This window comes from Peromyscus eremicus, chromosome 8b (assembly GCF_949786415.1).
Source record: "Peromyscus eremicus chromosome 8b, PerEre_H2_v1, whole genome shotgun sequence".
Taxonomy (NCBI): domain Eukaryota; kingdom Metazoa; phylum Chordata; class Mammalia; order Rodentia; family Cricetidae; genus Peromyscus; species Peromyscus eremicus.
Genome location: NC_081424.1, coordinates 59802397 through 59817028, shown reverse-complemented (window position 1 = coordinate 59817028; position 14632 = coordinate 59802397). Strand labels below are relative to the sequence as shown.

The 14632-nt window shown below is 52.2% G+C and overlaps 1 protein-coding gene across 2 annotated transcripts in view; it reads right to left on the bottom strand.

Moving 5' to 3' along the window:
- Positions 1-795: 795 nt before the first annotated feature.
- Positions 796-14632, bottom strand: part of Rps6ka2 (ribosomal protein S6 kinase A2) — a 182691-nt gene continuing 168854 nt past the window's right edge. For both annotated transcript variants that reach the window (XM_059272881.1, XM_059272882.1), the window contains exons 15-21: positions 12321-12410; positions 10490-10648; positions 8563-8724; positions 6724-6800; positions 5894-6011; positions 1734-1871; positions 796-942 (exon numbers count right to left, since the gene is read on the bottom strand). In XM_059272881.1, coding sequence (XP_059128864.1) covers positions 817-942; positions 1734-1871; positions 5894-6011; positions 6724-6800; positions 8563-8724; positions 10490-10648; positions 12321-12410 — 870 coding nt within the window. In that variant the 3' untranslated portion in view covers positions 796-816. The remainder of the gene's footprint in view (positions 943-1733; positions 1872-5893; positions 6012-6723; positions 6801-8562; positions 8725-10489; positions 10649-12320; positions 12411-14632) is intronic.

Genomic DNA, 14632 nt, shown 5'->3' with positions numbered 1-14632 from the left:
GCAGAGCCGCCAGCCTAAGCGGCCATGGCGGAGCCCCACACTCTCCAGGGTCCCCGGGCCAGAGCACTAGAGAGCAGCAGTACACCCAGCAGGTGCCGGCTCTGCCTGGCAGCTTCCTGGGGCTCCTCTCTCAACCACCATGAATCGGGCTCTCAAACAGACTCGGCCATCTTGACTCTTGGGCTGGGAGCTTTCATCCCGACAAGTCAGTGACAGAGTCAGGGAGGGGCCACCAGCATCTCATTTGTGAACCAGAGGATGGAGAGGGACACTCTTTGGGTGAGTTTGGACAGAGCAGGCATTTAAGCTGGATGCCATCCCACAGCCACTGGTTAGATCAGAACATCCAGGAGCATCCTGCTCTTCCCGAGCGGTTCTGCAGTCCCCTGGCAGGGACCCTGAACTGACACTCTTAACAAGACAGTAGAACGCCTTTGTGAGAGGCTGACCACTTAACTGACTTCAGACTTCAGAATGGTAAAAGTGCTCTGCTTTGAACATAAGCCGTGGTATGAAAAGACCTAGAGCCCTGAGCGAGCTCAGGCAGGCCCCAGCAGGGTGCTATGAGGTGACAGGTTCATTTGGTTTCACTCAGGAGAAAAGGAGAGCGGGCGGCGAGGTCGGCACAGCAAGGCTCAGACATCCTGGGCAGGACCCTCTCCAGGGCTGCAAAGGAAACAGAGGCAGCCAAGGCCAGACCCCTTTCTGTGCTGGACTCGTGGGCACTCGAGTGCCCGTGAACAGGACCTGTATCTGGCGTCTGGGGCCTGAGAGGATGTTGGGCATGGGGGCTGAGGCTGGAGGGCAGGCCGGCCACTACAACCTGGTGGATGTGAGTCTCTTCATCCCCCTGCGCTGGGCCAGGCTAGATGACAGCACGGGCTCCAGCCTTGGTGCCTGTGGGGTCCTGTTCAGAGCCAAGTAGGTGGCTGCCATGGCACCCTGTAAGAGGAAGGAAGCGGAGGTGAGCATGGTGCCCATCTATTCCTGAACGGGAAGCTGGAGCCACAGGATCTTGAGAGCCTCAGTTTACACCCCTGCAAAGCAGTGAAGACCTTCCTCCAGGATTACTGGGGCACTGAGGGTAGCAGGCAGACTGCCGTGCCCACAATATAATCAGTCCACAAATGATGGCTACCATCATGACATCCCAGGCTCAATTGGGGCTTGTGCCTTAGGAGTATTTGAGACTGGAGTGGAGTTCCTGGGAAGGTCATGCCATCTTATTGCTGACGAAGGCAGATGTGCTTGGGGGCAGTTGGGTCCCCAGGATTCATGCCCAATGTTCCTGAGGCTCCGCCACTCTGAAGCGGTCTGGACTAACTTGGGCAGCTGGGCTCATCTTGGTGCAGCCCCATACCACCGAGAAAGATCCAGGATGGACTTCTAACGGGACTGGGCTGGGACTACACGCACTTCTTAGAAGGGTGGTACTGCCTGGACTGCAGCTCTGCCTGACAGGGGTTGCTAGCAGAAAGGGGACTTTTACAGACTTCTGGTCCAGAAACGGGGGCTCTGGATATAGGGCTGTTCAGCCATGCTACCAAACACCACCCCTACATCAAGGCTGCCATTCAAACACACTTTCTGTACACACGCTGAAGTGACGCCTGTGTACCTATAACTGGCGACTTCACACGCTACGGTTTCTTCTCACTAATGGTGCATGGGGCACTATCGTGCCTCGCTCCAGGATTCCCACGCCAGCTATCAGGACTCTGGCCGTTAGGTACCTTTACTAGATGGACGTCTTGTCTGCTCAGCTGGTTTTGGGATAGGTACTCTCTGTTCACAATCCACGGGTGTTTCAACACTTGAACTGCTGTTAGGCGCTGCTGCGGGTCCACGTGAAGCATCTTGGACACGACATCCTGCCAAGGGTTCAGAGGGGAGGAGGACTGTAGTGTCATGGGAATGCCCAGTAGAACACAACTGTAATTTTGAGGTGATTCTTTGCATTTTGGGTTTATAAGTCCGTGAATGTATTTTAAATGTCAATGATTACTGACTTAGCAGTAGACAGAAAATTTATGTTTCATTGAAGATTTTATAGCAAAGGTGTTTTGAACATTAAATGGCAAAAATAAGCTGCTGAAATACTATCTCAATAAAAATGGTTGCCTTCTACACACACAAAAAACACCATGCAGTGGAACAATGTCCCTCTACGGAGAAACCTAAGGCCTCTTGACATCTGTCAGCAGTGACCTCAGTGAAGCGTTGGAGCAATCTGTCCTGAAAGTCCAGCTGCTCCTGGCCTCACGTGTGAACAGGAAGCAATAAAGACACTGTTTTCTCAAGGTCTCACAGCTGTGACAGGGTGTCCCAGCACACACAAGACGTCCATGAAGACGCTGTCAGGGCCAGGCGGGGGCACTCGGTGGCTGAGCACTCCCCAGGTATGGTTTGAAACGGAACTGCTGCCCACAGGCTCCCGTGTAAAGCCTGGGTCCCCAGGTGTCACTGCCATGCTGGGAGCCTCTAGAAACCTGAGGAGGTGGTGCCATCTGGGGAGGAGTCACTAGGAGCAGGGGGTTAGGGGTGTCTTGTTACCAGCTTCTTCTGTCTCTCCTCTCTGCCTTCTGTCAGGTGAGGTGAACAGCTATCCCCTGCCACCTGTTCCTGTTGCCGTGAGTGCTGACTAAGCACTTCCTGTTCCTGTTGTTATATGTGCTAAGCCCCTCCTGTTCCTGTTGCCATGAGTGCTGACTAAGCACTTCCTGTTCCTGTTGTTATATGTGCTGACTAAGCCCCTCCTGTTCCTGTTGCCATGAGTGCTGACTAAGCACTTCCTGTTCCTGTTGCCATGAGTACTGACTAAGCACTTCCTGTTGCCATGAGTACTGACTAAGCACTTCCTGTTGCCATGTGTGCTGACTAAGCACTTCCTGTTCCTGTTGCCATGAGTACTGACTAAGCACTTCCTGTTGCCATGTGTGCTGACTAAGCACCTGGGGTCAACCGACCATAGGCTGAGCCCTCCGAAACCAAAGTAAAGCCTTCCTCCTTGAAGGTGTTGATGGCAGGCGTCCTGGTCACAGTGATAACAACTAACACACCCGGCATGCACAAGGCCCTGGGTTTGAATCCCACTGACACTAAACAACCCCACACCAGACAACGACAACTCACAAAAACCCAAGACACCACCACAGCTCTGTGTGAGGGTGAGGACGGAAGGAGGAAGGATGGAGGATGATGGGGCAGGAGGGGGCAGGGCACAGCGAAGGGAGAGGCTGGGGTGAGAGGAACCAACGAGGTCAGCGGGCCGCCAAGGCCCCTCCGCAGCAGCGGTCTCGGTTGTACCGGACTTTCTCTCCCTCTCTCTACTCTGGGACACGGCACCAGAACCGAATCCTGGTGTGAGGCCTGGCTTTGGGAACCCAAGCTGAGACAATCCTGTGTCACCTGAGACAAGGGGGGTGTGCGGGGAGGAGCAGCTGGGGGGCTGGAGTCCACTCTCTATCCTACCATCACCTCCACCAGGACCTCCACTCTATCCCACCATCACCTCCACCAGGACCTCCACTCTATCCCATCATCACCTCCACTCTATCCTACCATCACCTCCACCGGGACCTCCACTCTCTATCCCATCATCACCTCCACCAGGACCTCCACTCTATCCCATCATCACCTCCACTCTATCCCATCATCACCTCCACCGGGACCTCCACTCTCTATCCCATCATCACCTCCACCGGGACCTCCACTCTCTATCCCATCATCATCTCCACCGGGACCTCCACTCTCTATCCCATCATCATCTCCACCGGGACCTCCACTCTCTATCCCATCATCACCTCCACCAGGACCTCCACTCTATCCTACCATCACCTCCACCAGGACCTCCACTCTATCCTATCATCACCTCCACTGGGACCTCCACTCTATCCCATCATCACCTCCACCATCACCTCCACTCTATCCCATCATCACCTCGACCAGGACCTCCACTCTATCCTATCATCACCTCCACCATCACCTCCACTCTATCCCATCATCACCTCCACCGGGACCTCCACTCTCTATCCCATCATCACCTCCACTGGAACCTCCATTCTCTATCCCATCATCATCTCCACCGGGACCTCCACTCTATCCTATCATCACCTCCACCATCACCTCCACTCTATCCCATCATCACCTCCACCAGGACCTCCACTCTATCCCATCATCACCTCCACCAGGACCTCCACTCTATCCTATCATCACCTCCACCATCACCTCCACTCTATCCCATCATCACCTCCACCAGGACCTCCACTCTATCCCATCACCTCCACCAGGACCTCCACTCTATCCCCTCATCACCTCCACCAGGACCTCCACTCTATCCCATCATCACCTCCACCAGGACCTCCACTCTCTATCCCATCATCACCTCCACCAGGACCTCCACTCTATCCCATCATCACCTCCACTCTATCCCATCATCACCTCCACTCTCTATCCTATCATCACCTCTGCCATTACCTCCACCATACCCCACCATTCCCTTCACACCCATATTCTTTACCATCCCCCACTATAATCTCAGCAGTCAATTCCTACACTGTCACCTCAGCCACCACCTCTGCTATTACACCATCAACTCCTTTTCTTTTTGTGTGTAGGTGGTCTGTATGTATGTGACATGCATGTGTGTGTGGTATGTATGTGATGTGTGGTCTGTGTGGTGTGTGTGTGTGTGTGTGTGTGTGTGTGTGTGTGTGTATGTCTGTGTGGTGTGTATATGTGATGTGTGCCTGTGTGGTGTGTGGCATGTACACACACCTGTATGCATGTGTACAGAGGACAGAGGAGGGTGTTAGGTGTCCTGCTTCACCGCTTTCTGCCTTATTTTTCTAGACAGCGTCTCTCACTGAACCTGGAAGCAGGCTGGCAGGCAGCAAACGCCGCCGGTGAGCCTCCTCGCCAAGCCCTGAGGTTAAGGCTCACGCGGCTACGCCTACCTTTTGCTTTTGGATGTTGGGTATTCAGACTAGCACTCCTACCTACAGAACGTCTCCCCAGACTGACAACCCCTTCCAGCCCATCACCCCAGCTGTCACCTCTACCATTTTCTACAGTATCATCCCTTCTCCATCACCTCCACCTTCCGCACCATGGCGCCAACCCCTGCCTGAAGCCACAAAGCTTTGGTGATGGCAGCTCTTGGCCCAGAGCCCTTCTCTCTCTTCAGAACTTCTACAGTATCACAGAAGAAAGGTTCCTGGCGCAGCTTGCTAGTGGTCAGACTGTGGTGTACTTTCTCCGGTACTGGATCGTCTAGCACCTTGCAAACACCAGGGCCATGACCACTGACCTACACCCTCAGCCCGACAGTGTATTGTTTCACTAGACAGGACTTGATGATGTCCACCAGAGAAGACCGGGGTCTGACGGCAGGAGGGCGATGCTGGTGACCAAAGTGTGCACATCAGGCACACCCAAATTCAGTGACTTTAAACCGGCGCGAGTCCGCCTCAGCCATTTAGGGCGGTCATCCGGGAACATCTCTATAGAGGAGGAAATTTAGCAACAGAGGGCTGAGGTCAACCTGCAGAATCTCTTCCTTCGCAGGGTCCCTGGCTGCCGGTCACTCCGTAAACTTCGGGCTTGTGGCCCTGGTCACAGCGGCCAGTTCCCTAAATGCCACTCCTCCCTGACCCTCTCGAGCTGCTCATGCCTCCATCTGTATCTCCACCCAAGCCTACATTTCTCTGCAGAACTTTACCACATTAACGTCATGAAGAAGGTCATTTTTTTTTTTTTTTAATTAAACACTGTGAAACACTCGAGTAAAAGTCTGTAACATTTGTATGGGTGGCATCTCCAGCTTCCTCACCAACAGTGTGCCTGCTGCAGAGTCTCCGAGACTGGAGGTAAGGACACTGGGAAACACACTCACTTTGGCTGCGTCAGATATGGAGTCCCAGTTTCCACCAGAAAGGGCGTACTTCCCACTGCCGATCCTCGCCAGAATCTCCTCAGGGGTGTCATCTGGTCCATTGGCAAAAGGGGTGAACCTGTGTACGAGAGGGTCGATGGCCCTTAGCTTGCAGCTCCACAGAGTGCTTTCTGCTGAGGGAACAGGGCTCACACTAAGGAATGGTGCATGTCCGGTACCATGCCGCCTTCCTCACTTGGCAGCGCTAGAAGTCAACAAGATGGGCGGGGAAGGCCTTTCAACCCTGGTGTGCATACTTTCTGGGCCCTTTCGGGTCACAGTGGTACTGGGATGGTTGGGAGTCTGCCTGGAGATTTGGTTTCCATGATGGCAGAGTGGTTCAGTGGCCGGGAACCTGAGGTGTGAAGTCTGAGGGACCTACGGGGTGGTCTACCACCAAGTCTGGGCTCTTGGGCAGAGTGATTCTTGAACTTAAAGGACACATCATGCATGCCAGGTGTAGTCCTGGTCCACCACCCTGACACAAGTCAGACACACATCATCAGCACACACCTCCCAAGAAGAGGAACATGTGGCTCTCCTAGTGTTCCTTTCAAGAGAATGGTTCAGGTAGTGGAGAATGTGGACTGGCCTGCAGAAGGCATGTTTTGTTTATGGGCTGAGTTTACAGAGACCACATAGCTGACTGTCCTTGTCCTTTCCTTTCCTGCAGGGTTTGAACAGTCACCCTAACCCAGATGGGTTGGCCTTGTTTACACACAAGCACCATGAGGGGGGGTGAAGCCCTCAGGCCTTATGCTAACATAACACCCCTGGTGGCCCCCTTTTACCCAGCCAGCATGGTGTACAGCAGGATTCCCAAGCTCCAGACATCACATGCTGCATCGTAGCCTTGCCGCTTCAGGACCTGGAGGGGCAACAGACATGGTCAGGATTGCACTGGGCAGCACCATTTCAGAGATTTTCCTAAGCAAATAGGAAGCTGGCAGGGTGGAGTCATCTGCTGGGTCAGCCAGTCCTGCCTACCATGTTGTAGCATGGCCCCTGCAGAGAGGGCCGGGGCATGGCACTGGCCTGACAAGCATGGTGTTAGGGCAGAGTTTTGCTTACCAGATTAGCCACATTTAGGAATGCCATTCAATGCACAGTCACAGTGCAGGACAGCTATCCTCCAGAACCCACCCCATTTTCCCAAACTAAAACTCTGTACAAATTCCCCACTGGCCAACCCAGTCCCTGGCAACCCCACTCTATTTTCTTTATGAATCTGACCTTGCAAGGAACGTCATGTAAGTAGAACCACACAGTGCTGTCCTGGAGCTAGCAGCCTAGGCAGGAATGACCTTGACTGTGTCCTTCTGTCTCCACCTCCCAGCACTGTGTGTGCCGCTGTGATCGGTTTATGCAGCTGGTGCTTTGAGATGAGGCCATATCGTATCGCCTAGGCTGGCCTCCAGTCCCTGAGCTCAAGCGCCCTTCCTGCCTCAGCCTCCCGAAGAGCCCCAGTGGACTACAGGTGTGTGCACTGTGCCCCGCGTTTCAGTTAAAGGTTACGGAGGAGGACTAAGGGGGTGGAATTCCGATGAATCGTCACGTCGCACACGGTGTTACTGTTGGGTATGTTCAGATTTGATGGCAGTGAAGATGCTCATGGGTCACTGCAGACTGCCGTGATGGCCTGAATAAAGCCTTAGAACTCCCCTCAGTTTCTTCCCAGGTGACAGAGGGGCCTACCTTTCATCCCTGCCTTCCTGACATCATGTGCCATGGCACAAGACAGGTATTAAATGCCGAGTGAACTGCAACTCCGAGCCACGGGCTGAATGACCCCCCCAAGTCATTGAAATACTGACTTTGCTTATCTTTCCTCAGTTAGGAAACGTGGCTACTTGTTTGCACTCTGTCAGTATTAATAACAGCCACATGAGGCACAATCGGAGCTTCAAACCAGCTGTTTCCAAAGGGGCCAAGGCTGGTCACATGCCTGGACAACCCCTGGATAACCTCACACCGCTGCTCAGTCCCTCTTAGACCTGGATCTGCCTGAGCCACTCAGCAAGCACACAGCAGTGTCTTCCTCTTAGGACTCGCGGCAGATCTGACAGACAGTCCTGCTCAGGAGGCCCAGCACAGGGCCTGAGCCTCCCCTGACTTCATCTGCAACGCCAGCCCCTGCTGCTACCACTGTGACCCCACTTTACTATCAACTCATGCAAGAAAACAGACTCATCACCACAAACATCAGTGGCAGCAGAACCTACTGGAATTGGCCTCAGGAAGCCGGCAAGGGGGACGGAGCAGAGCGGTTCCCTTGCACACATGTGAGCATTTGGATGCACACTGCTGTGGGCCCCCAATACTCAAGTCGGATGGATGCTGACTTGTTGTCAAGGAAACACTAGAGCAAGAACCACGGGGCATCAGCACCATTTAAGTTTTTCCAATGGAAAATAAAATGCTCACGGTGACTGAGTAATATTGGCTGGCTGCGGAACAACCATGCTCTCTCCTCCCTCCACAGCAGGCTCTCCTTCCTGTCTCTCGAGGACTCCGCTGAGCCCACTGTGCTGCCTCAATGCCCCAAGCTCTCTAGTTACCCTGGTAACAGGAAAAGCAGTGTGCTTCCCTCAGCCGGACATCTCCAGCTCTCCTGGGTTTGGGGACTCTACCTCGGGGGCCACAAAGTTCGCCGTGTAGCAGGGCGTCATCAGCAGCCCATTCTCTGCTCGCAGCTGCTTGGCAAACCCAAAGTCACAGATGCGGATAGATTCAGGGTTTCCAGACTCATCCATGTACAGGATGTTACTCGGTTTCAGGTCCCGATGAACAACCTGGAAGGCAGGAAGCATTTGTCAAGACTGAGTGGGAGAGAAAAGGAGGGTGAGCGGGAGACAAAGGCTACCTGGGAGCTGATTACTGGGGCAGGTCTCACGGCAAGAGAAAAGGATTGTGTTCTTCTGAGGAGCCACCCTATCTCGATCACCTATGCTGGTCACTCAGGGCCAAGTACCCACACAGAGTGCCTTCACACAGGAGGACTATACGACTGAATAGAACGCATGCTTATCCGAGATGCAGGAGCAGCAGAAGGGCCTGTGGCGGGCAGCTCTGGCTACGGAAATGAAAAAGTTCCCTTGCTTTTCGTTCACTCGGAGAACATTGGCTCACAGTGGGCTTTGGGGGTATGCCAGTGCATGGGCCATTTGTCACCAGTACCAGAAGCACCCGTGCACCTGCTGTCACAGGCACGCTGACTCCTGGCTGTGAGGGGCGGGGCTCAGGGCTGCAGAGACTGCACCTGCACCATTCAAGGCACAGACTCTAAGCATGTGCCATAGTAACAGTGACAGCTGTCAGGACAGAAGGGCCTGCAATACCACCAAACAGAGCAGCCATTCAGGACACAAAGTGATGCCTTCTGAAGGGACAGAAGGCCCTTGTGCAGACATGTGGTGTGCCTTCATGAGGCTTGGAACCTGAACATCCTGACTGTCCTTTTGCAGAGCAGTGAGGGATTCTGCAAAGAAGACTGAAGTGATAAACCTGGTCACTTGGGCCCAGTTTATAGACGCTGATGGAAGCCTATGGGAGACTCCTGTCTCCATCCCTCACTAAACAGAAGAATATCTGTGAACTCTCCTATCAGGATACTTCCAGAATCTGGCTACTGGGAAAACTGTGTGTGGAACTCCTGCACCACGAGGAAGCCATACAAAAAGGACCCACTGTGAGATCTTGGAAGAACTGTGCAGGCTGGCAGGTCTGTGTACACAGTTGGCCCAAAGCTGCTTTATGAGAAACTCTAAGGAGAGAAGGAAGGGCCAGAGGAAAGGGTGGAGGTGAAGGATGGGGTGGGGGAAGGATGGAGGGAAAGACAGAGGCACAGGGTAGAGGGAAGGAAGAAAGGAAGGGTGGAGGAAAAGATGCCGAAAATGTATTACGCTGGGCTGCTCCCTCCTGCAGACAGAGAATGTGGCCCAGAGCTCTGCAGTGTGGCCTTGGTGGGGTTGGCCTTAACCAACCTGTGCTTGATTGTCTAAGACATATAAAATGCATGGTCCAGACTTCAGAAGTGAGTCCCTGAGGAGCTTGGTGCAGTCTAGTCTGAGGCTCAGGGAACCCCGGTTGTTACCCTTTGTTTAGCTTTATGTATCACAAGTCAGGAAAATTCTAAATCTCTCTTTATCAAGGACAGAGCATCGAAGTTTCTTTGCTAAGACTGGTTCACAGAAATTTATTAACTGAGTTCCTGTACACCATGTGTACAGATGACTTCAGACCCACAACGGGTGGCAGGACAGGTCACAGCAAACTACATCACTTGGGTACGTTGTTCAGAGCTGAAGGAATTAAGAGGGCGCAGGGAGCACTCTGCCCTCCTGCTTGTCTAAAGGCAAGATGTCGGTTTATAAGATGTCTCACTCCTGCATCCACAACTCTGTGACTCCTCTACAGTCTTGCATCTACCTTCCTGTCAAGTTGCCTGCTGCCCTGAAGCCGGTCCACTGCCCTGGCCTGGGCCTTGCCACTGGGAGCGTAGGTAGCCCCACCTGAGTCATTTCCTGTTCCGGCAGGTCGATGGCACCCTGGCCTTACCCCTTGGGAGTGCAGGTAGTCCATGGTCCTGGCGATGGTGTACAGCACGTCACTGGCCTCACGCTCTGAGAAGCACCGTTGACGGAGGATACGGTCCAGCAGCTCCCCACCTCGCATGAGCTCCATCACCAGGTATACGTACTTGCCATCGTCATAGACCTGGAAGTCAAGGGGAAGTGCAGGAACCTCAGGGATCTGTATGTCACCATGGCTGCCGTCCTCAGGCCCCTGGCTATGTGAAGGAGCAAGGACTCCAAGTGGGATGGAGGAGAGAAGCCGAGTGAGGGCTGTGTCCCTAGGAGCAAGATCAAGTTGTCTGGCTGTTGTAAATGGTGAGTAGCCATTCCAGCTATACAGGAGTGGATCTTCTTAGGAGGGAAACAGCTTTGATACTCTGGGGCATGAGCAAGCTGGGCCATGGGAGACCCAGGGCTTGAGGAAAGCTTCTTAGCTGGGATAGGTCATATAGTTATGCTGCCAGTCTCTGAGAGGTCAGATCACCATAGAAAGAAAAGTGACAGCAGCAACAGCATTCAGCAAGGACAATGCTTCTCAACTGTCATCATGCATATAACTTCAGAGGTCAAGTCAGAGTGCATGCTCTGCCTCTGCAGGTCTGGAGGGGAGGGGACCTGGCTCTAAGAAACACACAGCTTTCACCAATACTAGCTTTAAACTCAGTTAAAAAAAAATAAAAAACAGAATGCAAACTGGCTATTTTTGTGCCCTGTATAGATGAAGATGACCACATATGCACCCCAGTCACCATATGCATGGGAGCCCGTGGGTGCCCAAGCTATGAGAACTAGGTTAAAACGGGTGACAGACCTGAAACCTTACGCTTAGCTCAGTGATAATCATTTAATTGATGCATTTCCAGAACAAGCTACTAAAATAATTTACCCGACTTTGACCTGCGTAATAGGGGTAGAGTTAATTCTGGTGTGTGTTTCTGAGCTTATGAATTCACCGTTCTATTCTGAAGGTGGGAAGATGACGCCATTTCACACCTGGGCTGCTCACGTCAAACAGCAGAGAGGGCCAACTCTGAGTCCACAGAAGAGCTGGTTTTGGTTCGTGAATCTCACATGTAAACCAAGAATGCACAATCAGAGCACTATGCTTGCGCAGTGAGGTGTCTGAGACCCCCAGGGGCAGAGCTGGCTCCATTTAAGCTTTTGGATGCAAGACACTCATTGCCAATGTTCCCTGGGGTTGAACTCTTATTCTGTGAGCTGTTGCCCAAAGGGACATTGAGGTAGTCCCAGCAGCTATGGGCTGTGAGTGTATGTCACGGGAATAAGAGGGAAAATTTCCTCTCTTCTCAAACCCGTATCTGCCCTTCAGGCCTTTACGGGGTAGAGCAGCCTTGCAGAGAGGCCTGATGTGGCTGATTCCTGCTTTAATGCCCCTCATCAGGGAAAGTCCAAAAGAGGCTGTAAACATCTTCCAGCCAGAGTTGAGTGGGACCTGCTGTCCTCATGCCACTGTCTGTCTGTCAGGCAGGAATGACCCCATGACAAAGAACAGCATGACCAAGAACAGCACTCTCACTGATACACACAGTTCTTTCCTATTTTATGCTTGTGCATGGCATGCTTGGGGAACTATCCAGGGGTGTGCATATACACACACCCATACCCAAGTTAGGGTGACCAGCTGCCAAAGCACCGAAACTCTTGGGTGAGAGTGTCTGAGGCCTGTGATCCTGGGCACACTGAACATGGGCAATGTGAGAAAACATTCACGGTGCAAACAGTGGCGTTTTTTTTTGTGTGTGTGTCAGTTGAAGAAGAAAGCTGAGGACAGGCTGCTACACAGAGGCACTTACGTCTTTTAGGGTGATGATGTTGGGGTGCTGGCCATACCGCAGGAGGATCTCGATCTCTTCTGAGGGGTCCCTTTTGCTCTTATCGATGATCTGAAGCACACACAGCAGGAAGAAGTGAGAGATTTGCTGCTGGCCTTGTTGGACCACTGCGGATTATGCACAACACAGCTGCCCCCACCCCCACAGTACTCAACCAAGCTCACTTAAAATTTCTCAGAAATGTAGATCTGGTCTCTCCTGTCTCATCTAGCAAAAAGGGTACAATTAAAAAGAGGAAACCAGGCCTGTAATTCTGGCTATGAGGGAGCATGTAACAGGAAGACTGCTGGGCAACTTAATGAGACCCTGCCTCAAAGGAAAAAGTAAAAAGAAGGATGCAGTTAGGGATGTAGCTCGGTGGCAAAGTACTTGTGTAGCATGTACAAGGCCCCAGGTTCAATCCCTAACACCACAACAAAGAAGGAGACAGCCCTCAGACATGAATCTCAAGATATCAAAAGGCCAGACGCGATGGAGCAGGCATGGAGAGCTCACCCAGGCACCAGCAACTCGCTCAGTCTGTCTCAGCCACTGAACTCTGACCAGCAGGTTCTCACTTCACTCAGAGTGAACCCCAGCCACCTGAGCGCCTCAGCTTTGCCCTGGAAACTGCACACCAGCCACAAAACGAGGTCCTCCCAGACGGATGCTGGAGGCTGAGCAGGATGCATTTCCTCCAAGACAACACACACACCCCCCCTTTCTTTTTTGTCTCCCACCTCCTTCCTGCCCAGTATTTTGCACAGTCTTAGAACAGCAGATAAAACTGTGTAACTCCAGGGAGTTGGGTGGCTTCCCCTTACATGGGAAATCCACAAATCAAAGCCTTTCTTTGAAACAGGAGTCCCTGTGCTGCACGAAGGCTCTGATGCCTCTGAAGGTGCCTTGCCTCTTATGTTTGTGGGGAAAGCTGGTGGAGAGAGAGAATCCATGTCGTGAAGTGGACAGCTCTTAGGTTGAGAACAACTCAGAAATTCAAAAGTGTCCACCATCCCCAACAGCACTCCATGGCCCTGTACATTGGTGCCATCCAGTTCCAAAGCCTCTCTGCTTTGACTACGTGGGTATCCCATACCCAACATATTCCCTTTGCAATATATTCATGGGCTTAGACAATCTAGTGGTAGATACTTTTTTTTTTTTTTTTCTCAAAGTCATTTTCATGATAAAGTCATCCACTCTGAACATCAATCTGGTCTCTTCCCAAGGAGCCAGATGCAGAAAGAAGCCTTTTGTCACCTGCCAGGACACTCAAGGTGGACAAGCACTGCACGTGCATCCTACACTGTCCCTTGTTTTAAAAGCAGAAAAGGAATGCAGACAGACACATGCCTTTCCTTGGGACTGCATAAATAACCCTGGAAAGGAAGAGGAAAATAGCAAAAGCCTTGGCTTCCCCTGGAGGGGAAAATGGGTAACGAGGGGATGCAGCTATGGCGGGGAGACCCTGCGGATGCCTCGACTATAGCTTTTAAATCTGGAGTCACGTGAATATTATCCACTAAAAATTAAATGTGAGAATACTGCAACTCTCATAAAACCACCTGGGACTACAAATGCGTGACCTGTTCCTCACCAGAGTATCTGTCTTATTCTTGTGTGTTCTTTGGACGGACGTCATGAGAAAAATTCTGATGAACTGTCATAAACGCTTGTGAACAAATCCGCTTCGTAAAGACCTTAAGATCTCCCTGACATTGAATAACACTTTAAGACTGTACTAAGAATTAATGTGCATGTTCAACTAGGAGGCACACTGGAGGACACGCTGGTCAATCTGCTATAACCTGGCATGCAACTTGGGCATGAACACTGTGCACCACAATATCATACTGAGTATCATTTATTGGGTGGCGTCTGCAAAGCACCTCCGTCAAATATCGTAAGTTAGTGAGGCATTCTCTCAGGTGGCTGTTGAGTGTTGAAGATATACAAGATCCTTTGGTGAGTTTCCTGGTGGGATGGCTTCTTGGGAATGATGTAGCTGGATTTACTTCTAATTAGAGCAAGCCCTGTGGACCACACTCTTGGCTCTTCTCTCAGGGATAAGCTTGAGAGCAGAGACAACCACAGTCAAAGGCAGAAGGAAGGGGAGGGTTCTGCTCCATTGCTCTTCTTTGCCCCAGGAAGACACACAGAAGGGTCGGGCAGCATCCTGCACAGCGGGCAGCTGTCCCTGCTGATGGTGGAGAAGCTCCCCATGGTTGCGCTGTGCAGTACACTGCTTCTCACACACCTCAGAGGTGCTAAGCTGAGGCGTGCATATGCCTGGA